Source organism: Melopsittacus undulatus, chromosome 11, assembly GCF_012275295.1.
Source record: "Melopsittacus undulatus isolate bMelUnd1 chromosome 11, bMelUnd1.mat.Z, whole genome shotgun sequence".
Classification (NCBI taxonomy): domain Eukaryota; kingdom Metazoa; phylum Chordata; class Aves; order Psittaciformes; family Psittaculidae; genus Melopsittacus; species Melopsittacus undulatus.
The window spans coordinates 4,536,226-4,560,730 of record NC_047537.1 but is presented as its reverse complement, the minus strand read 5'-3'; the positions used below and the strand labels follow the sequence as shown (position 1 = coordinate 4,560,730).

Here is a 24,505-nt window from a genome sequence, read left to right as displayed (position 1 = left end):
CAAACTTCATCCCTGAGGTCACAGCAGGCTGGAAATAGCCCCTGCCAGAGCAAGGGATCCACACTTGTCAAATACAACCCTTTGCAAAGGGATCTCTCACCTGCTCCTGGGCTCGGAGCACAATTCCAAGCTGTGTGTTTCCACCTAGTAAAATGCTTACTCACTTGCAGGAGGCACTTTGACATCCTTGGGCGCACATTGCTAGATAAGGACTATAAAAAGAACGCATTGCTATTATAGGTGATACAGCAACATGCATCCCCAAATGAAAGATCCTTTATAAGCCTGGTTATTATTCTGGCAGTAATCTTGGATCTCTCTCCACAGACTCAACTCAGCTCAAGCGTTTGCAAGTGCATTGCCACCGCGAATGGGGACTGCGAGGTGTCACGTTTACCTTCTGTTCTTTCAGTACATCCTCTATCATCCCAAGTCGGGAAAACACTTCCCTCTTCTTCTGCGCATGTCAAAACACCATTTGCCATTTAGATTTCAGGAGCTGAATGCAGCCGTCGTATAAACAGGTGCGAGCCCGCATATGTCAATAGAATTACACCTGCTTATAATGGGTTTACATTTGGCCCTGGAGCCCCAGGGATCCCTCTGGGAGTAGAGGCTGTATTAAATATTAAGGGCCTTATTCTCCACCCCTGTCTATGCTGTAGTAATTAAATCTCGGTGCAGACCCATTGATTTTCAACCACGCTCTCCTTGTCTGAGAAGGGAGTGCTCAGCACAAGTGAGGGGGCAGAGGTGTCCCCTCAAGGAAAAGCACATCCATCTCACTCCTCACAGCAGCTTCACCCAGATGGGAATGACACCCAGCAGTAAGTATCTGCAGAATGCAATGGGTAAAACAATGCAAATGGTCTAAAATGAAACGTACATTGCAACTCTTCCCCATCCCTTCCCACCCATGGCAGCAGCACTGCCGGCTCCTTTGGGCTGCGAGTGCCACAGACCATCTCTCTCCCTTCCCAGCCTAAAGACCCTGGGAGCCAGAGCTGTGGGTTCACTCTAAGAACAGGAGCAGCTTTCCCATCCTTGGAGCTTGTTCCTGGATCTCCTGAATCACTGCATAACCTTGGACAAGCCCTGCAGCTGCTGCCAGCCTCTCCGGGGTGTTACTCTGATTAGTTAATTCTGGTGATTTGCCTGGAGCTAGCTCCTTTTACCTGTGTCTATACAAGCCTTATTCCCAGCTTCTGATCTCTTGAGCTTGCAGGGCTGAGGAAAAACGACTTGGCTTTTGCTTTAAATGCCATGTAGTTTAGAAGTGTGACGACTCACACTGTGCTGTTATTCTTTCCAATTGAAACCTAATGATGCGTGTGTATCACTTAACTCTGATGTCAATAATCAGCACACCACTTGGTCTTTGCCGTGGCTATTAGAGGGAATGAAAATGAAATACCAACTCCTTTTTATCCCGTTACTTTACCATAATAACTAATAAAGGAGTAATAAGTGAGACGTGAGGAATTTCCAGGGGAGTCATTACTAGAGAGAAGACCTAAAGGCACAAAGTGAAATCCAGGAATATTAGCCAGCCTTGAATTCCCAGCCAGTGCTTCCCACTTCAGTAATAATGTTGCCATAAAATAAGTGTTTACAGGGAAAGTTACCATGTAGAAAGTATCAGCCCATGCCCTTATCAGAGGAATGGAGATGGAGCCACAAAGACAGCCTTGCAGTAAAGACCACCCTCAGCCTCAGTGGAACACTGAGGCTGGGCCACAGTCAAGATATACGCCAGCATTTCATAAATCTCACTTATGCTCCAGTATACGGGAAACGTTTCCCAGAACAACTCTAAATCACCTCTGCCCAGTCACAGGATGGATTGTGCGTTTTCCAGGGCCTTGTAGATGGGAAAAGCAACATCGGGACCTCAGAGCAATGAGGAAAAGGAAATCATCTACCTAAATACGGAGCTGATGAGATTGCAAAGCACACACAGGTTGGACAATGTGCTTTCTGGCTGGAAGTTATTGAATTCTTGGTTAGGTAGGAATAGGCATTTTTTTGTGATTGAGTACATAGGGGGCTATGGGGATTCTGTGGTTTCCCTCCCCATAAATGAACTGTCATTTATCCATATGAGTGAACACCAAAGAGTTGACTTAAGCAACACCTATAGCTTCTGCATCCCTGCGCTGGAAGGTGTTATCACACCTTACATCCCCTGCGTTACCAAAGAAAAACCTGTTTTGGTTAAATCCCAACGCACATTCCCACAGCATTTCCCAGCCATCTGATTTCCCCATCTCCGAATTCCTGCTTTGTTTATCCTATTAATTCCAACCACCCCCTCTTCCCCCAGCACACAGGCACGCAGCCTCATTTACAGCATCTTCGCCAGCAGAAGCCTCCCCAAAATATTCAGGGCACACCAAGCAGGAACTTACACGTGTGGGGAAACCCTCGTGACTGGAGCTTTTCTTCCCCCCTCGCTCAAACATGATCTCATGATTTTTATTTTTATGGGTTTTTTAAGCTTTTCTAGGAAGGATTTTTAAACAAGACCTTTCCAGGAGCGGCATTCCCAGCCCTGCCGTTCCCCAGCCCGAGGCAACCGGGACAGCACGGATGCTCCTGCCCCACCGGTACCCCCGGAGCCGGCGGCGCTGAAGGCTCCCGCTCGCAACCTCCTCTTCCTCGGGTGGTTTTCCTCCCTCCCCCTTTCCTCTTCCCCCCTCCCTCCCCTTCCCCGCTCGCATTTCCTCCCTGCACCTTTAAGAAGCACATTGCTCGCCGGTGGGATGGTGTGTGCTAAAGCTGCACAGAGGAAGTTACGCAGCCGGGATCAGGCACGGAGATAAAAGCTCCGATTGTGATTGAAAGTGAGAGCGAGAGGGATTTCAGCCTCGGCATTAACTTGCGAAGGGAGCCGGGGATTGCACAAAGCTCCCCCGGCCATCTGCCCTTGGGGGCCGGCGGCGCAGCGGCAGCCCGCCGGGCTGGGGGGGGTCCGTGGGGTGCAAAGGGGGGGTCCCCCCAGCCCCGAAGTTCCCAGCTCCGCCGGGAGCCCCGCGCCGCAGAGCTCCCTCCGGTAAGGACCTGCAGCGCCGAGCACCGGGAAAAGGGGAGGAAAAGAGGGAGGGAAGGGGGGAACGGGGTGGGGGCAGCCCCATCTCCCAAACCCAGCGTGACCCCCGCGCCTCCAAAGTTGCTCCGAGGCTCTCTCGCTGTGCGTGCGATCCCGCGGGATCCCCACAACGGGATGGGGTTTATTTCCCCTTCTCCGGAGGGAACCGGGAGAAGAGGGATGGAGGCGGCGGGGCCGAGGTTGGGGTGTTGGGGGGGGCGGACGGGCACTCGGCCCCTCCTGGAGCTCCCGATGAGTCCTTCGGGATGAACCAACCGGAGGATGGAGCGGTTCGCACGGAGCCGCGATCGCACCGTGGGGAGCGGCTGAACGGGAGCGAAGCCCCACGGGCGTTCCGGGGGGAGCACGGTGCCCCCCAGGGCTATGCCGCGGTGTTGGTAGGGCGCAGTCCGCCCCGGAAAGCAGGATGATCCCCAACTTTGGCTCTGAGTGCGAGGGGAAGGGATGTTCGGAATGGGAAAAAGAGGCAAAGTCGCGCTCGGGCAGCGGGGGTTTGAGCGCGGTTGGGGTTCGTTTGGATGGCGACACTTGTGAAAGCAAATGGAAAACTCCTCCGTGGAGTTTACTTTCTCATCTTCATTCCAGAGCAGCTCAGTTGTTGCTCAGCGTCGCCCCTTTACTTCAATAGGGTGTTAATCCAATAATAATAACAATAAAAGAGAAGGAACCAGCTAAGCCAAGATGCAATCTAATTTTGTGTTCTTAATACTCTGGCTATCAGTCCCCAGTGATTGCTGAGTACTCTTCAAAACAAAACAAAGAACATTGATTCTATTTGTTCCCATGAACTGCAGTTTCTTAATAATACTGGGTGAAGCTTTCTTATGACCCAAACTAAATCAAGCAGGGCAAAACCTGGAATTGACGGAGCCTCTCCACCACCCCCCCACCACCGTTTGCACTGTGCTGGCTTATTTCAGAGCAACTCTTTCTGCAAAGGGACAATGCTGGGGAGTGTTGCACCACAGACTTCGCAGGGGACCCACACGCTTGGCTGCTTGACTGACAGTAAATACATTTTCCAGCGGATTTCTATTTCCCTGGGAATCTGTGACATTTAGACAGCATAACAAGGCACTAATAGATATTATAGATCCTTTCTTCCCAGGGTTTTCCCTAACAGCCATTCAAGTGCAAAATATAATTGTTAAGGCTATGAAAATAGATCCATAAACTTAACACTGGGGTCCTCATTAAAACCACCCTGCCTGTTTCCTATACGATACCAGTCTCACGCTCTCCGCTGTTATTAGGCACTTAGCTGTGCCCAGTTTGATGTAATAATTAGGAACTGACTCTTTCTAACTGAGAAGACAGCTCTGATGTCAGCAGGACTTACAAACACTGTCACACTGGTTTATTAGTTTTACTACATCTACTCAGAATGTAAAAATAGCAGCCAGTCTAGTCTTTCTTTGGGAGTTTATTCAGGTCCAACGCCACTATAATAGGCTCTTCTTTGAGAGCTGGCGACGAAACATGAGCGATAGCTTTCTCTTTTCTGAACTCATTCATCTCAGTCAGCAATCTTTCAATCAAAAAGGGGGGGGGGGGAAAGGGAGTAGATAGCACAGCGACATGAAGCCCCCCCCGAACATGGATCAATGCATCTGTTAACCTGGAGCTGCTGAGTTTTAGTAACTGAGCTTTACGAGAAAGCGAATGCTAGAGGAGCTGTTGAAGCAGACATCCCTAAATTGTGGAAGAAAGTTGGGGAATTGACTAGAGAGGGAATTATCCAGAGCTGGATTTCTATTCTGGCTCCGTGCCTCCCACCTTCTTGTATGAGAGCTCCCCCCTGCACCTGACACTGAGGCAGGGCTTGGCTGGGTTTATTACTGTTTTTTCTTTCCAGTTCTTTGTCATTTTGTCTTGCAATTACTGAAGATTTTTATAGCTCTGCTGGAAAGACAACAAAATTGCAGAAATGTTGCTCTAACCTGAAATGAACACTGGGAAGGTCGTTGCTCTCTGTAGTAGATGAACCTTCCCAGTGTTATTAGGACTTTAAATTGTTTTTTATTAAATGTTATTGTTCAGATAAATCTTGTGTGAGGATGCTGGACAATGTATCTGTCTCCCCAGCTCTCTGACTTATTTGCTTATCTTTTTAAGACCAGCCATTTGTCTGTCTGTCCCTGCTCTGTGTCTGCATATTCTCCATCTTCTAATGACCTATAGCTGCTTCTGGATATTATATGAAGACCCATTAGAGCTCTTGTTGTCCAGCTGCTGTTACAACCCAGACACGTCAAATGGGGCAGTGCTCCTTCCCATCTCCCACACAGCAGAAAAAACATAAGTGTTGTATTATGGATTTCTTTTTATTAAAGTTGTAGATCTCCCTCTTACAAAACCCTGTCTCGTGGCTTGGGAAGCCCAGCTGAGGGCTGCATCTCCTGGGGGACCCCTGTGCTTACAAGTCTTGTTGCTTCAAGTGTCCCCTTTTGCTCCCAGCTAATTTGTCTTCCAATCTGTTGCAGGTGCAGCCAGATAATGAACTCTCCCTTTGCCCTGACCATGAGAGACAGGACAGACCTCACGTAGCAGCATGGCTTGCAGCTGAAGGCTTTGGGGAACTCGATGCTCACCTGCCAAAAGGCAGAGTCAAACAGAAATCCCTGCCTGCAAGTGCCTCCCCACCACTGCGAGAGGCATAAGGAGAAGCAGCACGGCCAGCACTGCTCTTATGAACGCACTGAGCACCCAGACCACTCGGACATCACCACCCAACGTGTTCATGTTGACACAGACACCCCTGGGAGAAGGGGATTTTAGCTCCAAAGGGTCTCTCTTGTCACAGTTGTACTGATGACCAAATGCTATATCTATGTATTAATCTTCAAACCCCCCCAGTAATACTTTAAGGCAGATCACAGTTTAAGGCACTTTCCACAGCGACGCATTTGTGGCAGACAAGAAGGTTGAGGAAAACCTGATCCAGCACCATCCCACAGCCTCTGCAATTCAATCCTATCAAATTTCATCAGCAACTCAGAACTTGATCTTTCTATTGATTGACTGGAGTCACCTCTAGATATTTTCATGCTGATTTGGAAGCCCTTTCATACAATAAAAGGAGGGAAAAATGAGGCTAAGGAAGACTTCTGACCACTGATCAGCAACTCCAGCCAAAACTTTCCCAATCAAGTGAATTGCAGAGTTGGCTTCTGTGCCAAGGGAAAACTTTCCACATCCAAATACAGCGTGCTGAGTGGGATCATTCCCTTTATCATCTGGATCTCCCTTTGACTGGATCATATTTAGATGAGCGGTTTCCATGCTGATCCCGAGAGCAACCCCTAGCTCAGTCGCTGCCTTCCTTGGGGCTCTCGGCACTGCCCTCAGCCAAGGATCCCACACTTGGCCACAGCTGCCATGCTCTACCTGGTTGCTCTCCTCTCACACTGTCTCCCCTTGGCCATGGGACAGTATGACATTTGCAAGTCCTGGGTGACCACGGACGATGGACCATCATGGGAGTTTTATGCTTGCCAACCCAAGGCCATGCGGATGAAGGATTATGTGACCGTACGGGTGGATCCAGCAGGAATCACTTGCGGGGACCCACCTGAGAGGTTCTGCACCCATGTAAGTGTTCTCTTTATTTGGTGTGTTCTAACAGACTTGGCTTGCAGGTGGCTAAAGGCAGTGCCCCGCTGAGATGCCATTATGAGGACATTTCAGTTCAGGGTGGCAACGGAGGCTGCTGCCTTGAGCTCTCAACCTAGGGTCTGCAATGGGGAGAAGGCATCCTGCCCATCCCAGTACTGTGATGATGAGGTCAGCCCTACAGCAGGGATGGTGCTGGCATGAGGGAGGGCAAGGAGGAGCCCAAGGGTGCTCAGCAAGTCATGGTCTGGGGTTTGGGAAAGCTCTGCCCCTGGGGAGCACACAACTTGAGCCACACAACTGAAGCAAGCAGATGTGGGATGTGTGCACCAGTGCCATCCCAAAAGGCTGCGCTGGCACCAGGGTTTTACCAAGATGGGTACAGCATGAGTAAGAGCAAGGAGCAGGGTGGTAGAGGCCCATGTGGCCCCCATGCACCAGCACCTTGGGCAGCTGGTGACAGGCACAGATTTCACTGAACTCCCTCAAAATGTGTTCCTCCCTCTCTTCCAGCCTCCACATGAGAAGTCTGTGGACAGACACTTGCCCTTGTAGTTAAAATCTTTAGCTTATTTTCTTTTAAATATTAATCATTGCATTTCATTCCGTGCACCACAAAGCTCAGCAGGAGCATTTGATTTATAATTCACAAGGCTTTACATTGTTAAAAAGAGTTCAGGGGTCAAAGCAAAGAGCAAAACACGATGGCTGTGATGTCCCCTCCCACATGTCCTCCAACAGCGGTCCAAGCACATGTTTAAGGCACAGGGACGGAGCCAGCCCATGCAGGAAGGGTTTCCACTGGTTAAGAAGTGCCTTCTAAAAGTAGTGTATTATTCTTTTACTACCTATAATGAGAAGGGGAGCTCTATCTCTCAATAAGTGGACCCAGTCCCATTTACTATTGCCAGCATAATCCAAACTTACATACCCCATGCCTCAGTTTGCCACCTAGAAAATGCACCAATACCTAGAAAATACCCTGAACCCAGCAAGCTCAGGGCATCTATTGGAATCCCAAGAGAAAAATGCTGCTTTGATACCAAGAGATGCCAAACATTTACAACCATCAGAACATGCTGCCAGTTCCCTCCAGCCTAAGGGGTCTCATTAAGTACCAAGGAAGACATTTCCACTAATTCCAGATAAGTAGCAGCTTTTCCTTTTAAAAGACCACTAGAAAAGAAAGATTAAGTCAAAGGTTGCAAATGAAACAGTTAACTGTTGATGGGTCAGTCTGTATTTCCATTTACCTGACTGGCTGCAGGATTACAATGTGAACTCCAGACTGCGTTCCACTACATTCACTGCAGGTATTTGCAAACTCTTTGTGTCTAAGGATGCTCCAGGCTTCAGCTCCACTGACCTCCCAGGAAGCAAGAGACACAAACTGCAATCAGCTCTCTACATCTCTTGATTCAGTCAATACTGAGCTAAAATCCTTCTATTCTGGGCACCAGCAGCATCTCCTTGTAGCGTACGCCTGCCATGTGCTCTAACACTTGCAAACACCGTGTACAGCCGCAAATGGGAGTTACACAAATGCAAAACATGGATTTGCCTCTTCCTGTCCCTGCCTCACCCTGGGTGCGTGCCTGGCCCAGCTCTCACCTCTCATACCAGAAACCAGCACTCACAGCAGCATCCCTGAGCACCTCCCTGATGAAGACTCAAGCTAAAACCAGGAGTATATTACATGTTGATTTTTGGGATAGGTTTATGAATCCCCACTGTATCCATGGCCCTTTCTGCCCCATCTTACACCAGCACTGTCCTCTCCAGAGGATTAGAGAGTTTTATAAATGAAGCAGATGAAGAGCAGCCCTGCTGAGGTGAGCACTTGGTACACAGAGTAGGAAATGGCTGCAGGAGGGATCCAGGCTCCAGTTCAGCCTGAAGACTGGAGTGGGGAGTGCTGGGAGGCCCTCAAGGTCCATTTTCACAGCCTCTGTCACAAAGACATGTGGCCATTTACTGCTGAGCATCCCCTTATGGTCGGTAGAAAGTGGAATCAGCAAGAAACTGCCCTTCCATCGCCAGCCCTGGGTGGTGGCTTGACACCTATTGACATACGGAGGGAGGTGAGCAGAGCCCGCAGAGGATGTGAGCAGAGCTCTGCTACCCCAGCACAAGGAAGTGCTGGACAAAAATCAATGTCACTGCCCAGCCTTCCTTCCATCCTCCAGGCCTCAGCCCTCGCTGTGAGAGGAGGGCAAGCAGCTCGCACAAACCCTGCGCAGCTCCTGCTCCGGTGCCTTTTGGTGTCTTGTTATCCTTTGTCTTCAGGTTTTAATTATTTCCCTATAACAGGTGGGTTCTCGTAGGAGCCCAGCTCTCCAGCAGAGAGGTTCTCGTGGTCACTATATTGCTTTCTTAGGTGTCTTTCAAACCAGCGGGGTACTGCCCGCGCAGTTAAACTGACGTTACTCGGAATTAAGCACAGCCTGGCAGGACGCCTGCGCTGCTCAGACAGCTGAAATCAAAGTCAAAGGCACACACAAACATCCCTCTGTGCTCAAGGCAGCCACACGAGGGAGAAGAGGATGACATCCGCATGCACGGCATTGCTGCGGGCAGGTAGAGGAGGAGAGTCCTGCTTCAAGTCAGGACCCTGTAACACAGCAAGTGTTTCCTTGAGGCTGTACTGGTCCTGAGCAGGCATTGCACATGCACTGCAATGGTTGTAACAACTTGGAGCAGCACTGACAGAGAGTTCTGCAAAAGGAAGTGCCTGGAGGACTGCAGGAGTTGTTTGGAGGGTTGTTCTTTCTGTTTTACAGCAGTTCTAGTCACATCTGGCTGCTCCCTTCTGGCTGGGAAGAGTTTTGCTGCTTATTAAAGTCGGGTTTTTTTGTCTTTTCCACAGTTTCTGAACCCTCTCCTATTCATGTCAATGACTTTCTAGAAGGGTCACCTGAAAAATGACTTGTACTTTCCCCCCTGGCAGGGCAGGGGGGAGTGGTGGGAGCAGGAAGACAGATTGATAAGTAAATAAAAGCCTGAATGAATCTAAACACATGACTGAAGACTAATAGGGAGCAAACAGATTCTTTTAACCAGGGATGTTGAGGGAAGGGCAAGACTTCTGTGAGAGCAAGAGTTCTATGGGCAAAGATCTCATCCAGGGCACGGCACAGAGCAGCTAAAAGCAGATTTCAGATGAGTTCCTATGAGCCGACAGTCACCATGGAATAGTGTTGCTGCTCCTTGAGAGCTCCTGCACCCATTCAGTGGCACAGGAAGCCCAGCATCACACTGGGATCAGAGACCTTTTTACCCCTCCCAGAGGTGTTGAGACAGTATTTCTTGTTCAGACAACACTCTTTGATGCAGGGCCGAGCTCTTAGCCTGTATTGATGGGTCAGGGGTATTTTTATTTGGCGTCAGCATTGTTTCATCAGCTAATAGAACCTGTTGATTTTGGCAAGGGTACATAAAAGGAAAAGGTTTTATTTATTCATTACACATGCAGACAAATTTGATGTTTAGTTTAATTCTTAGCTAAACTTTCCTGGATGACATGTGGTTATAAGGCTCGTACTAAAGAATTATTTCTCTTCGTAGAGCAAGGGCTAAGACTGGAAAAAGCAGACAAACTTTTGGGCACAGAAACCCTTTTCCCTACATTCTTAGCCCATCTCATACATGTCTACCCTACCATATCTTCATACCCCCCACAAAGGATTGTGAGTTTGGGGTGATTAAAACTAATGTCAAAGTTCTTAAAGTAAGGAAGAAAATGGATTTGTTTCAGGGATGCTCTTCCAAAAGTAAGACCTATTTAAAGGTCTATATTACATAGACCTTTTTAAAGACCTATATGGTATTAGGGACAATTACTTTGCTTTTATGCCAAAAGTCAGCAGCACAAGAAATCCACTCTCTGCTGTCAAATTGCCCATGGCATCTCAGTCAGGTTTGTAGGGATGGAAAGCTGCATCTTTTCCCATTTGTAAAGTGCTAACAGCCCTCTTTTCCCCTTGAGCCCCCCAGTACATTAAATTAACACCTGGAAAATTCTCCTGTTTCCTTTAAGAAGAGCCTGGAAAAGGCAACTGCTGCTGTTTCCATTGGGATGAAGACTTCCCTAATCCACCTTTTGTTCCCATCCTGGCATTGCTTTCGAGTGTGAGACAAAGGGCTGGGGCCTTTTGGTTCTTGTTCTCACCCTTAATCATTTCTCAGCATCAGGGTTGCTGCAGAGAGCACTGTTTGAAGTCAAGATCAACGGCTCCTTGCCCTTGGGGCCAGACCCTTGGATTGCACGTTATTAGCTGCTCAGCAGATTACACACCACTGCTCTCCCACCACAGGGGCTACTCTGGTGTGCAGCAAGATCTTGGTGTTACAAAAGCAGGGGCTTTACAGAAAATGAAAGGATACCATTCAGCTTTGAATTAGAGAGTGCTGAGCAAACAGGATCCCCCCCAAGTCTGTAGCAATTTCCTTAAATGCCCAGTTCGGGATTCATCTTGTTGTAAAGTGGGATGCTGCTCCCCTAACAAGGATCATTTCCAGTTGCTGATGGAATAGGCACGGCGATAAAAATCAAGCTGTCAAGTAGATTTAATTGGTACAGGGAGCAGGAAGTTTACCCCCACCTTGAGCAAGATGAGGAGGAATAAACTGCTTCTAAGAAAAGCTTTGCTTTTCAAAGGCAACAGCATCCAGATGGGAAAAGCTGGAGAGAACTGACTCCAAAGACTTGCTGGGGTGTTCAGCCAGAGCCAGGAGAGCAGCACTTATGCTCACTTGCACATCAGCTCCAGGTATCAGGTTTTTCCATAAGCAACTTTTGAAGGTGAAGAGATTCAGGGAAGTACTTCCTATTTATTCATTTTAGATCTGTATTGGATTCTACAGCACAGATAGGATTTCCCATTAAACTTTAAAAGGAATTCTCCCTCCAGAAGAGATTGCCTGAGCAGGAAGGAGCTCTGCTCCTTCCACACTCCGGTTTCCCTAAGTGAAAGTCCAGTTTTAACCTCAGTTGAGCCTGATCCCACAATGCAAACAACCCTTTTACCTTCAGGATGTTGAGGTGTGAGCCTTTGGCTGACCCAACCCCACAATGCTGCCTGTTGTCCCACACGAGTGACAGCACATCCCTGCTCTTCTGCACTACAAGCTGCAGAGCCACAGTCAGAGCAGACCATTGATCCATCTGAAAATCACCTCTGCAAAACCACCCAGACCACTTTGCTTTCTGCTTCTGCAGCTTGGCTGCAGCACTGCATGCTGAGTGCTTGGCTGCAACGCTGCATGCAGCAACAGCTGGGTCATCTGCAGCAGTGACAGGCAGCAAACTGCAGAAGTGGGGTTGTAAATCACACACAGCACTGGACGGGTGCTTCTCCTCCCATGGTTACTCTCTGGGACAGTGCAGTGATGAGCAAGCAATCCCGATACCCTCAGCACCTGGTTCACCACATCGTTTTGGGAAGCCAGAATGGAAATGAGCCCAAGCAGTGACAAAACCCTTGTCAAGCACTGCTTCCATCTCCACCAGAGCCACAGGCTCCTGTGGCTTTACTGTTCCCTGCTGAGCTCAGCCCCACTCACCAGACCCTGCATCCCATCAGTGAGGGGCACAGAGCAGTGAGGAGCCAGCAATTGCTCCATGCCCATCTCATGCTGTCCCCTCTCAACCAGGTACAGAGCTTACAGCAATGCAGCAACAACCAGTGGGTCCCAAGGCGAACAAATGCCTCCTGACCTAGATGCTGAGCTCCATCAGGCAATGCTTGGCTAGCAGAGCCCAATTCCTGACCTGCTGGAGTTCCTATGCACATGGGCTGTTGCTGACCTGCCTAGCAGGAGTTCTCCACCAACATGCTGTGAGCACCACTGCTATCGCCCTCTCCAAGGCATCCATCTCCCCAGGCACCCAGCCTGCAGTGCCTGTACGCCCCGGGCGTTACTCCAGCAGTTCAATGCAGTACACATGTTCCTGTGCTGGGAAACACCAAAGAGGTTTTACCCTCCATGGACCACGCAGCACTGCTCAGTGACCATGCAGGAGATGTCTTTGGGGAGAAGCCAATGCCTGTAAAACCCTTGCTAAGACCCACTGGCAAACAGCAGTAAAGGCTTCCAGCCTTCGCCCCAGGCACAAGAGCCATCGACTGCAGCTTCAGACGTGTCCCATGAGGTTCCCAAAGTCCCCCAGTGTGCCAGGGCACATTTCAGGCTGACCAAAGCACAGTCCCAGCCTCCAACAGGCACCTACTGAATTGTTCCCCTAAAACAAAGCACGAAGCATCCAAATACTAAAGCAGAGTGCTTGATGCGGCAGACACAGGAGCCCTGGTTAGAGGTAGGGGTATCCATCACCCAACCATGCTACCCCTGCAGTGGCTTTGGGGGAGATCTACACCTCCATTTGAGGACCACAGCAAACCCTCCTCTCCCTCCCCTTTCCCACCTTCAGCCTCCACATCCCATCAAACTATCAGGGCCTCTCTTACAGAATAAAATATTAATAGCAGCATAGTGAACCTCTCTGCAAAGGCTGCGTGTATTGAGCTTACACGGCACACAAGCTTTTAGAGAGCAGGACACTTTTCCTACTTCCTAAGCATTTTCTTAGTCCTGAATCAATAATGCACTCGGAGCCCGGCACGCAGGTCACTGCTGCTGCTGTGCTGCTGCTGGTAGGGGCTGCAGGCATGGGTACATCTCTGTAGCAAGATGCAAGGGCTTAATAACCTGGCAGAGAAGGGATAGGGCAGGATCCAAGCAGCTTAATTTGTAGACAAGATTTAGGGAAGCGCCCTGGGAAGAGCAAAGCTTGAAGCTCCCGGGTACTCAAAGCCTAGGTTTGGACACGAGCTAAAAAGCAGTGAATGGGATTAAACGCTTGTGTCTTTGAATGCGTGCCCGTGGCTGCAGGCTGAGGGGTGTCTGATGCATCAGCTTCTGATCCTGGGCTCCAGGTTGCCCTATAACCCAAGCACCTACCAAGGGAGTGGGTACAGCCTTGGCAGGGGTGATCCCAGGGCAGCAAGAGGATGGGGTTAGAGCCGCTCACCAGGGGATTAGCAGCTGACAAAGAGCTGCTCAAACACGATTCCATGGGAGGCCGGGCTGCGGGCAATGTGCGTGTGTGCCCTGCACAGATGAGATTATCTGCTTAGGAGTGGAATTTTCCAGGCAGCGTTAACCCACAGATCAGACACAGAGCATCCTTCAGGACAAGGTGCTGGGCACTGCATCCAGCATGGTGCTGCCCGGCCATTCCAGGGCTTTGGAAATGGAAGCGCTGCCCCAAAGTCACTCTGTTAATGGAACACTTGAGGCCCTTCCTGGAGAGGTCACCTGTGGATTGGGCTGATTTCAGTCTGGGGGTTAAAATGCATCAGGTAACCAGATTTTGTGACCGTTTCTGGCTGAGCCAGAGTGGGCGTGAAGGGATTTGTGTCTGTGCATGAGCACTTGGGTCGTGTCTGTGTGTGAGGAGCAGTATCTCCCCTCAGATCCTCCCTTTACAGAGGTGATGCTTCCTGCCTGGATGTCAGCCTCCTGCAGAGGCTGTATCACCAAAGATGCACAGATCAGGTCAGACCCTTTTCATGGAGGTATTAAGCAGATCATGGAGAGAGCTTCAAAGACAGCACAGAGAATTCCTTGACCCTCATGGTTTGCCTTGACTCTCACATCAAGCCACCACTTTGCTCAGCTGCAGGTGCTTGGGTGAGCTCATTCTTCAGACAGATGGAGCCTCAATGCTCCTGGTGAAGCCTGAACCCGCTCCTGAAATCACTCCCTGCCTCAGTTTCCCCACATGGAGATATGACGTTGCACTGCCACCACACAGCCCTGTCTGGCAGTGTGATGTCTTCTCATAGGTGGTGGAAAGAAGGGCATGGTGACGAGTTAGGATGAAGCAGGAATGAGATGCTTCTGGAATGCAGAAGCAGGTTGGAGGGGGAAGGGGAAGAGCAGCAGCGAGCAGGGGTTGGATCTCTTCTCCAGCAGAGAGATGGGCCCAAGGGAGCCCAAGAGCCTTGAGTGAGCGGCACATGGTTCAGTGAATGAGAACCTGCTCCGGGCCAAAGGGAAGAGGCAAAAAGCAAAGGGAAATGTCTCACTGAGCGCGTGTGCTCACTCCGAGCTGTGCCGGGGCTGCTTTCTGCTGACTCACGCTCTCCCGAATCCCACATGCAGGCAAAGTGTGTCCTAACGCCCGTGCCAAGGGGTGACCTTGCGCTCGGACAACCTCGGATCCAGGAGGAAGGGGAAGGAAGCGGAGGAGCAATCAATGCCCCAAACCACAGCCGGGGTGGAGGCAGAGGGAGTGACATTCAGCTGAGCCAGAATTAGCAGCAGATCTGTGGAGGGACCCCATTTCCACCCTATTAATAATTCATCCCAGCTCTGCCGTTACCTGCTCACAAACAGCAAACAGCTTGTTAGCAAGGATGGTTTTCTCCCCTTTTGCTGTCTCTGCCTTAATAAGAGCCCTGTGCAAATGACTGGGGAGAGGAAGGAGGCAAGAGAAGGACGCATAAGCAAGCAAACCACCCCACCAGCTCACCCTGACCTTCTCCATCCCATTGCCACAAGGCTCCCTGCCTTGGACCCTGCTGCCCCCCATCCAGAACTGCCCTTCCCTGCAGAGGTGAAACTGCAGAATAACCACAGATGCCTTCCCAGAACCTGTCAATGGGCCATTTAAAAGCATCTTTTTGGAGGGTTACCATGAAGAGGAGAGCGATGCCTGCAGGGTGTGTGGACAAGGGGTTTGCTGGAGCATTCCCAAGCACCTGCACAGGCAGCCTCTGGGAAAACTGCATCTTCTACCATATGAGACTGCTTCGGGGTTATCTAAAATATATAGAGCTTGACCAAAGCGCTATTTAAAAAGATAAACAAATAGAAGAAAACGTTGCATCTTGAAGAAAACTATTAAGACATGGTTGCAAATAGGTGCATTTTGCATTGCCTCACTGGGGACCCCTCTCTGCACACCAACAGGCATCCCAAAGCGGCACAGGCAAAGCTGTTCCTGATACGTTTGCCAGGCTTGAGACACATCCATGCTGCAGGAAAAGCCTGCTTAGGGTCATGGGAGGATGTGGCCTTCCCATGTTCCCTGGAGCATTGAGCCAGGAGGACGCAGACCTTTACCCAGGCTCACAGGGAAGGGGCAGTGTGGGGCTGTTTGACTCAAGAGGAGCCTCGTATTTCTCCTGTTATCCCCCTGCTCCTGTCAGTGAGTTCTGCCACTTGCCAGCTGTTGGGAATAATCACTGTATATTAATTACCGTGGTTTCACCCCCTGATCCCTCCCAGCCCACGAATAGAGTGAAAATTAATTGCCAAAGAGTACTTGCAGTTCTCCGGGAGTCCCATCCCAGCCACTGGCAGGGAATGGTTTGTGCCCTGAAGCATGAGATTTAATTACCCACAAATGTTATTTTTGATCATAAAATCACCTTGTCTTTTCATAAACCCAGATAGAGCAGTTGAACCCTCAGGTCAGAAGCAGCAAGAGTGAAAATACCCCCTAATGATGTCAGGATGAGCCTGTGTTAATGTAATTGTTTAGGAAAGAGCATCCTGTGTGTCCTGGAGCAGTTATTGGATGGAAAACCAAGGAAGTTTCCCAAAATATGTGTTGATCAGGGTGGCCCTTGTCAAAACCTTGTGTTGGAGAAAATAGCTATAACTCTATCAGTGGGGAGGATGAAGATGATGGAGCCAGGGATAGCATCTTCCCTGCTTAGTGGGTTATTTCCCAGTGCTGAATCATGGTGCTGACAGGAACCCACAGCCCAGCCAGGATAAGGACAGGGACAGAGATCCTGAAAATCCCCAGCAGAGCCAGGGAAGCTCATACCTGTCATGAACTGCAGCTGGGCATAAGGAAGCAGGAAAGCAAACACACTGAGACAATTGTTTTGGCTTTATCCTGCAGCCTGATGAGCAAATGGATGCAGTTTGGTGCTGGACAGGGAAAAAATACAGCTTTTGGTTGTCCTCTGCTCCTGTCCACAAGATAGGGGCCGTCATATCTCCCATGGCCATCAGTCCTCTCCATAACAGACAGGTTGATCAGGGAAGGGGCAGCTGCAGGACACCTATGGTCACACTGGTCCTCATTGGGTACATGAGCAGGGCAAGAGGGATCAGGTGCACACAGGGATTTTGCTGATGCAGTTGTTTTGCAGGACCTGGAGGAAACCTGATACCAACTTAAGGGCTTTGTTGCTGTGTGAGGCAATTCAGGGACTTTGTGAGCCTCATGAGATAACCTTTAACAGAAAAGGCAGCATTGTAGGTGCCCGGTGAGAAGCAGAAGGGCCTTGGGATGCAGCTAGAGCTCCTTGAGCATCGTGGCTTGATGGGACAGGTGCTAAGGAGGGAACTGTCCCCTCTCAGGTGGTTCAGACCGGGGCTTTCTTGGCCACAAGCATCCCCAAGGAGTGATGGTTTCTATGCCATTGCCTGCCCCACCAAAATTGCTCCAGCAAGCACCCGACTCATAGGCCAGTGAAATGCTGCTTCCCTGGAATTATTGCTGCTGTTTTCCCTGGGATCACTTGTGCCACTCAGCAAAACTGTGTGGAAACCTACAAATGAGAGGGGCAGCACCACACAAACCCTTCTCACCCACAGCCCATCCGATTCCATTGGCCAAGGCACCACTAAACAAATCACACTGGGTTATAAGAGCTGTGATGAGCATCCTTAGCCGAGAAGCACAAACTTTCACACCATCTATTTATTTTTCCTTGCTCAAAACCTATTTTTTTCCTATTATTACTACTACTACTATTATTATTATTATTATGATTATTATTATTATTAATTGTGGAGCTAGTGGTTGCAATGCTTTCCAGCTTGCCTTTGGCATGGAGATCTCCTAAAAGCTGCAGTTTTATTTCCATGCAGCTTTCACCATTCACAACAGATGTCTGGTTTGTTTAAAATATTCAACAGCCTAATGATTAATCAAGTAATTTCACCTACAAAAAAATATAATTTTATGCTTTGAAGCTTAGAAATGGCATTATCTGCTTGGGAGAAGAAAAGGAAACCAACTTTGTGTGCTCATTAAGAGCTCTAGAAACCAGCTGGGCTTCTATTGTGGCTGTTTCCCCCCATTTCCTCCCTTCCCAGCAAGGTGGGGAGCAGCTTTGCTGCAGCATCCTGGATTCCTGCCTTGTCAGACCAGTATCTTGTTTCTTACATCTTCCTCAAGGAGCAAGTCCCTGCTCTCACCTTCAGAAAGTCTCTTTCGCAGCATTTCTGCCCTGCACCAACCCCAAGCACTAAGAGGAGGCAAAACCTAAAGGCTGGGTCTGCGTTTTCTACAGTGAGAATAGTGGAACACTGCAATAGGTTGCCTGGAGAGGCTGTAAATGCCCTATCCCTGAAAACATTCAAGGTCAGGTTGAACAGGGCTTTGAGTAACCTAATCTGGCTGAAGATGTCCTGCTCACTGGAGGGGGGTTGGACTAGAGGCCTTTTAAAGGTCCCTTCCAAGCCAAACCATTCTATGATCTGCCCCATGGAGGCACAATGTTGCTGTGATGCCCTTTGTTAGGACAACTTATCCTCAACAAGACTCTTGCAGTTTGTCCCTTTGGGCTGAGCTGACGCTAAGCAATTTGCGGTGCTTTTTGGTACACCCTCAAGAAATGAGCAACCAGAAGAACATGCCAGAGAGCTGGAAACCTGCAATATCTAGTTACTGTGAGGACACTCACGACTGATTTAATGGCATCAGACTCAAGGCGAACTGGTTTATTTTAAGCTCACTGAGACCAAGTTTGCCTGGCTAATGCATTCTGACTTTTAGATTGAAGACTTAAATATCTTGAGACTTTGGGCAGATTCTTTGGAGGACACACGGTTTGGAGGAGGAAACCAGAGTCAAAAATAACACCTGGAATTGTTTCAACAGCACTATAACTGATCTTACTAGGACCAACGGAGCAGCCAAAGCATGGCCATCTGCTTCCGCTCCCCCCTGCCCTCCCAGCCGACTTCAAACCACCCCACCAGCAGAAAATGCATTGAGCATCCCGCGGAGGAAGGACAATTCAATAAACCTGAAACCAAAAAGGAACACTTCATTTTAGCAGAGGAAGCTGTAGTGGTGTGACTCACTCCATGGCTTTTGAGGCTCCCCCCCCACCAACCTTTCAGCACTGCCACTTAAAGGTTATTTTTGTTTGCCCTGTTAAAACCACACAGCTCCCGAGCCATGTACTGCTCCAGAGCATCGGGCTGGTTAAAGACAGGTTTGGTGCCTGCTGAGCTGAGCATGCTTAAGGACTAGGATGTACAGGGGCCATCAGGGATTGTGTGTCCATTCCCTGGGATGAGCATATGGGAGACAGACAGAGTTCTGGCTCCACTTCTTCCTGCTCTTGACCTGCCAAGTTCCCTGCCAGGGACATGCCTGGCCAGGCCTGTCCCTCCAGACGGGACACTGGGATTGGGATCATGCTTGTCAGACTCTGTTGCTCCCGGGAAACCTGTTCCAATCCTTTACTTGTCTGAGTAATGCTTTCTTATTGTGGTCTGTCCTTCTCTGTGTAATTTGGACACTGCTTAAGGAAGCCTTTAAGGAAAGCCCTGATAGGAGCATCATCCATAGCCCTGAAGGTAAAGCTGGCCACTGTGGCCAGCTCAAGACGCAAATACTCAGTGGAAACTCATCTTACACCAGCTCAAGTACTTTGGCAACCCTAATGGCTGCCACACACAAGGAAAGGAATCCACATGGCCAGGACAGCTCTGTGCACAGACTCCTCATTCAGAGCCGCTCTGAGAGGCAGGGCAGGTTTATCAGGGAGATTCCTGCTACCATCCCAATCCAATTCCCCTCCTGAGCCCACCGAGTCACTGCTCTACTGCACCCTCCTTCAGACAAGAGGTGGAAACGGACTTCCAGGATGGTCTTTTCAAGACTGTCCTATTAAGCCATCTGTATGACCACATTGGCAGTAGGACCATACTGCAACACAATATGTTGCCTCATATACACAGGAAACATACTCAGAGCCCCCGGTGCTTCAGCTGATGGGGATTTTTCTGCCTTCTCCATCAGTCACTGCTGTAAAGCTGTGCTAAGAGGCAGCTACATCCCCCAGCAGGAAGCTGTGTCTCATTAGCAGAGGTAAACAATTCCCCTGAACACAACAAGTCAAGAGAGCACATTAAATATGTCAGAATCTTAGGGGTTTTTTAATCCCTGCTCCGGAACAGGGTGTTGTGATAGGAGAGGACCCCCCCAGCACGGCACAGAGCCCCACTGCACCCCAGCTGGCATCTCCCCTTGCTTGGGGCATCTCCCCCTGTTCAGGAGGCAGGTGAGGTGCCCTCAAGCTCCCCCACCTGAGCAAGCTTCAGCACTCCCCATTGATTTCCCTTGCTCAGTTGGCACAGTTTCACACAAGATAATAAAACTATCCATCCATGTGCTTCTAAAACACCAACCAAAGCATCCATTCAGTCACCTCCCCACACCAGAGCTCAGCAGCTCCAGCTGCAGCCCTTCCAGCACACATGGAGATGGCAAAAGCCCCAGGCTGCTCAAGTTAAGGCAGTAACAGGCAGAGCAAATCCCTGCACGGCACTTAAGGCTTTACCATTGGGTAGGTGCTGCAAACAGTATGAGTTTTGCCCTGTTTTATCAACTGGCTTCTGTTTTCCCTGTCAGCCTCATGCACACACACAACAGCACATACTTTATTTACAGGAGTCCCCTTTTCTCCCCAAGGCTGCCACCACATCCCCTGCAAAGGAGCCTGGTGCTCATGTACGGATCAGCTGCTCGCTGCTTGGTGTTATCCCCGCTGCTGGTGGAGCAGCCTCCTGCCTTATTTACAGCGTGCTACTCACACGCTGCTCAGAAGACAGAATTATTTATGTCTTCACAAGCTTTTCCAAGCTCCTCGATGCTGTGGCCTCCACTCACTGTGCAAACAGTTGCTCGCATTCAGTGGGTGTCTCCAAGCTGCGGAGAGGCACCAAAGGCCTGTTTTACAGACACAGAATGGAGAAGCTCTAACTAGTTCCCAAGGTGGCAGAGCCCAGATTCTCCAAAGCACTTCACGTTACACAGCAGTTTCCATGTTCAAAGCAAAGCCCCACTTTGCACCTGAGAGCATCCATTGCTACAAGCCAGACCCCTCCTCTGTTTTGCCTGGGGTATACACAGGGCACCCTAAAAGCAGATCACAAGCACTGAGACTCCAGCTGTTTCCCAGGTCAAAGCAAGCCCATGATGCAGGATCAGTCCCCAGTGCCATGGACACAAAAGCAGCCTCTTCCCATGCTTGCAGTAGGGCTCTCCCAGCCCTGGCACTCAACCAGCCTTCACAGATCACAGCTCTGCATCTCATTTCATTGAGCCCCCAGGTACCAGCTTCAGACCCCTGGCCCCAGTACACTGCTCCCTGTACATCTCTCCATAGGATGCTGAACACACACAAAGCATTCAGAAACCAAAGCACAAAATCCAGCTCGGTCTTACCTTGCAGGTCCACTGTGCTCAGGAGGGTCAGACCTCATACCCCAGCAAGCTCCTCACCTCCAGCCATCAGTTCTGAGCATCTCCAGCTGCTTTATCACCTCCTCCTCCTTTGCCAGGTGGCTCTGCCTCCCTGACGAGGGTCCCACTGCAGCAGAGCCTGATGGTGAACCAATCCCTCCCTGATCCTGGGGACTTTGAGCCTGAGAGGGAGGTAAAGTGACTGCAAAGAGATGCTTCACATGCAGAAAAGATTTGCATTGTGTTGCAGAGATTTTTGTGCAGACAGTACACTAATTACAGCCCCACATCATCCCCATCTGACCCACTCCTGGAGGCAGGGGCTGCAGGGCAAGTGATAACGGGCTTTAACACACATGTGTAAGCAGTAAACCCATTGGCACAGCTAACCCTAACGGCTGCCTCCAAAATATCAATGTTTGGGGTGTGACCTTGACAATACATTCAGCACATGTGGATTTGTGTGTGTGTCCCTGCAAAACGTGTGAGCTCAGCCATGCACTGTCACTTGTGGGCAGAAAAGGATGGCGGGACCTTTCCTCCCATTGCCCAGGCCTGCCTGATTCATGCACTGGAGCAGGGATGAGCACAGCTTTCCATACACTTGTAACACAGCCAAGTTTAAGTGAAGTTTCTCAGAGGCTGTCTCAGGGAAAGCGCTTTCTATGAAATTTGCCCCCGTGCCAAATTGAAAGGCCTTTTTCCAAAGGGCCTTTCAAAGGAAACAGTTCAGCTGTTCTTACAGCAAAGGCAAAGCTGCATCTGTCTTAAATTCATGCTCAGAAACAGCATCATCCACAGCCAGACCCCCAGCATGCTCCAGTTCAGCCCAGCAGTTCACATTTGACACAGGCAGCTAAACCCAGGGCACAGTAATGGTGTGAGCTCATCCGTGTGCACGCGATGCCCATGCGATGTGCAGGCATTGCCTTGTCTCTGTGACCATTATTGTTGTTCCAGGAGAACCCATACCTGTGCAGTGATGAGTGCGATGCCTCCAACCCGGACCTGGCCCACCCACCAAAACTCATGTTTGACAGCGAGGATGATGGGCTGGCCACGTACTGGCAGAGCGTGACGTGGCGCCGGTACCCGGAGCCGCTGCTGGCCAACATCACCTTGTCCTGGAACAAGAGCATCGAGCTGACAGATGACATCGTGATCACCTTCGAGTATGGCCGCCCCACCATCATGATACTGGAGAAGTCACTGGACAATGGCAGGACTTGGCACCCGTACCAATATTACGCAGATGACTGCATGGAGGCCTTCAGCATGCCAGCACGGAGGGTCCGGGACCTCTCCACCACCAGTGCCAACAGGGTCCTCTGCACAGAGGAGTATTCCCGCTGGGCGGGCTCCAAGAAGGAGAAGACCGTGCGGTTCGAGGTGCGGGACCGCTTTGCCATCTTCGCTGGCCCCGACCTCAAGAACATGGACAACTTGTACACCCGGCTGGAGAGCGCCAAAGGGCTCAAAGACTTCTTTACCGTGACCGACCTGCGGATGAGGTTGCTGAGACCGGCCCTGGGAGGCACCTACGTGCAAAGGGAGAACTTGTACAAGTACTTCTATGCCGTCTCCAACATTGAAGTCACCGGCAGGTAACGGCTGCTGTATTTCTTTGGGTGGCTCTTCTCCAAAGAGGGATGAGAAGAGGGTTACTGCTATAAAACTAAGCCATCAGTGTTTCTGTTGACTGATACGATGATCAGTGTTTCTCCCTCTAAGAACCCTTCTCCCCAAGCAGGGCAGCATCAGTAACAAAACAGATTTGTCCTTGTAGGCAGCGTCTGGGGCACCTCCAAGGCTGTGTCTGAGAGAAGGGCTGTGACCTCCCAGAGCTGGGACATGACTTGGATGGATGGATGGGGTCTGATTCCCTCTGATATCCCAGCTCTGAAAAGAATACCAGGGGTGATGCTAGTGGATCTAGGAATGTGAGTGAGGAATGAGGCTCAAGCCACTGAACCCCAGCTCACTGCCAGTACAAGCAGGATGGGGCACTATGAGTCATTCCTACACCCCTGGAGCAGCCCCAGTCACCCCCTCTTTCTGTAGCACATCCCAACATACCTGGGGCAGGGGAAGGCAGAAGAGGGTTTGTTTTTCATTCCTCTGCATGGTGCCATATGTTACGTTATGACATCAACTGAAAAAGCAAAGTAAGGTGGAAAAATGCCGAGATGGCTGATTTCCCACCCAGCCTGTGCATTCAGTGTGTGTGAGACTTACAGGCAAGAGGGGAAAAAACCTCCCCATCACCCACCCCGTGCTAACAAGAATCACCACAGCGACAGAGGAGCCGTTTGTATCGGTTCCAAACCATCCCCTTCTGAGGCTTGCAAGCAAAACAGAACTGTTTTGTAGGTGCCACCAAGGCTGGCTTTGAACGGGCTCCAAGGAGAAGGAAGCGAGGGATGGGAGAGCCCTTTCCTCCCACAGGGGCAGGCAGAAGGCAGTGGTGAGGGGATAGGTCTCTCTTGAGCATCCTATGGGATGAGCAGCCGTGGTTCTTGGCTGGGTTGGATGCCTGCCATTAGGGTTGCTTGGGGAGGATACTAGGGAGCTCAGGCACAGAGCGGGAGAGCATCTCTGCGTGCATCTGCAAGCGCCCAAGTTTCAGTGCAATGTGGTTGTGTATAAATACGTGCAGAGGGGTATTTTACACCTGCCCATAAGCATTGCCGGGAGTACTAAATATCCACAGTCCTCAAACAGCTAGGGACAGGACAAAATAGCAAAGTAAAGAAGGTGAAAGGGAGGGAAAGCAGGCAAAAGTGAGAGAAATAAGTGCGTTGTCTTCCCTTCCACCCTGGTCACAGCCAGTCTTGTCCCTGCTCCATCTGCCACAGCCCCATTCCACAGGCTGCCCACAGGGAAACTTGATGTTACTGACGGCAGTGGCAAAGCCATAGGGACCAATTCCCAGTCAATGGCCACACTGACAGGGGTGGCTGGCAGGAAAGGTTGGAGCTGGTGTATTGATTTATCCAGGCTGGTTAGCCTGTCTATCAGGGACACGGAGTTTTCAGCTCAGAAAGTGGTAAATTAGGATTAAATGTTTGATGTCAGTGCAAATGGCCTTTGGCTTCCAAGCATGGAGATAACTGTGCAGATAACCAAGGATTTGTTACTGCATTTGCAGCAGCTACAGGATACTTGATGCTTTAAGGTACACGTTAACATGCTCCTGGTGTCCTCAGAGCCCTTCACCTTTCTGCCTGCTGGTGAGGAGGGATCAGGCTGCGAACACCCGGTGGAAGCTGCAATGC

General features: G+C 50.1%; 1 protein-coding gene across 3 annotated transcripts in view; it reads left to right on the top strand.

Moving 5' to 3' along the window:
* Positions 1–2,770: 2,770 nt before the first annotated feature.
* Positions 2,771–24,505, top strand: part of NTNG2 (netrin G2) — a 43,853-nt gene continuing 22,118 nt past the window's right edge. For 2 of the 3 annotated variants that reach the window (XM_031046523.2, XM_031046522.2), the window contains exons 1-3: positions 2,771–3,052; positions 5,593–6,700; positions 22,191–22,834. In XM_031046523.2, the coding sequence (XP_030902383.2) occupies positions 6,488–6,700; positions 22,191–22,834 (857 nt within the window). In that variant the 5' untranslated portion in view covers positions 2,771–3,052; positions 5,593–6,487. The remainder of the gene's footprint in view (positions 3,053–5,592; positions 6,701–22,190; positions 22,835–24,505) is intronic. The other variant, XM_005146256.3, reaches the window with a different exon arrangement.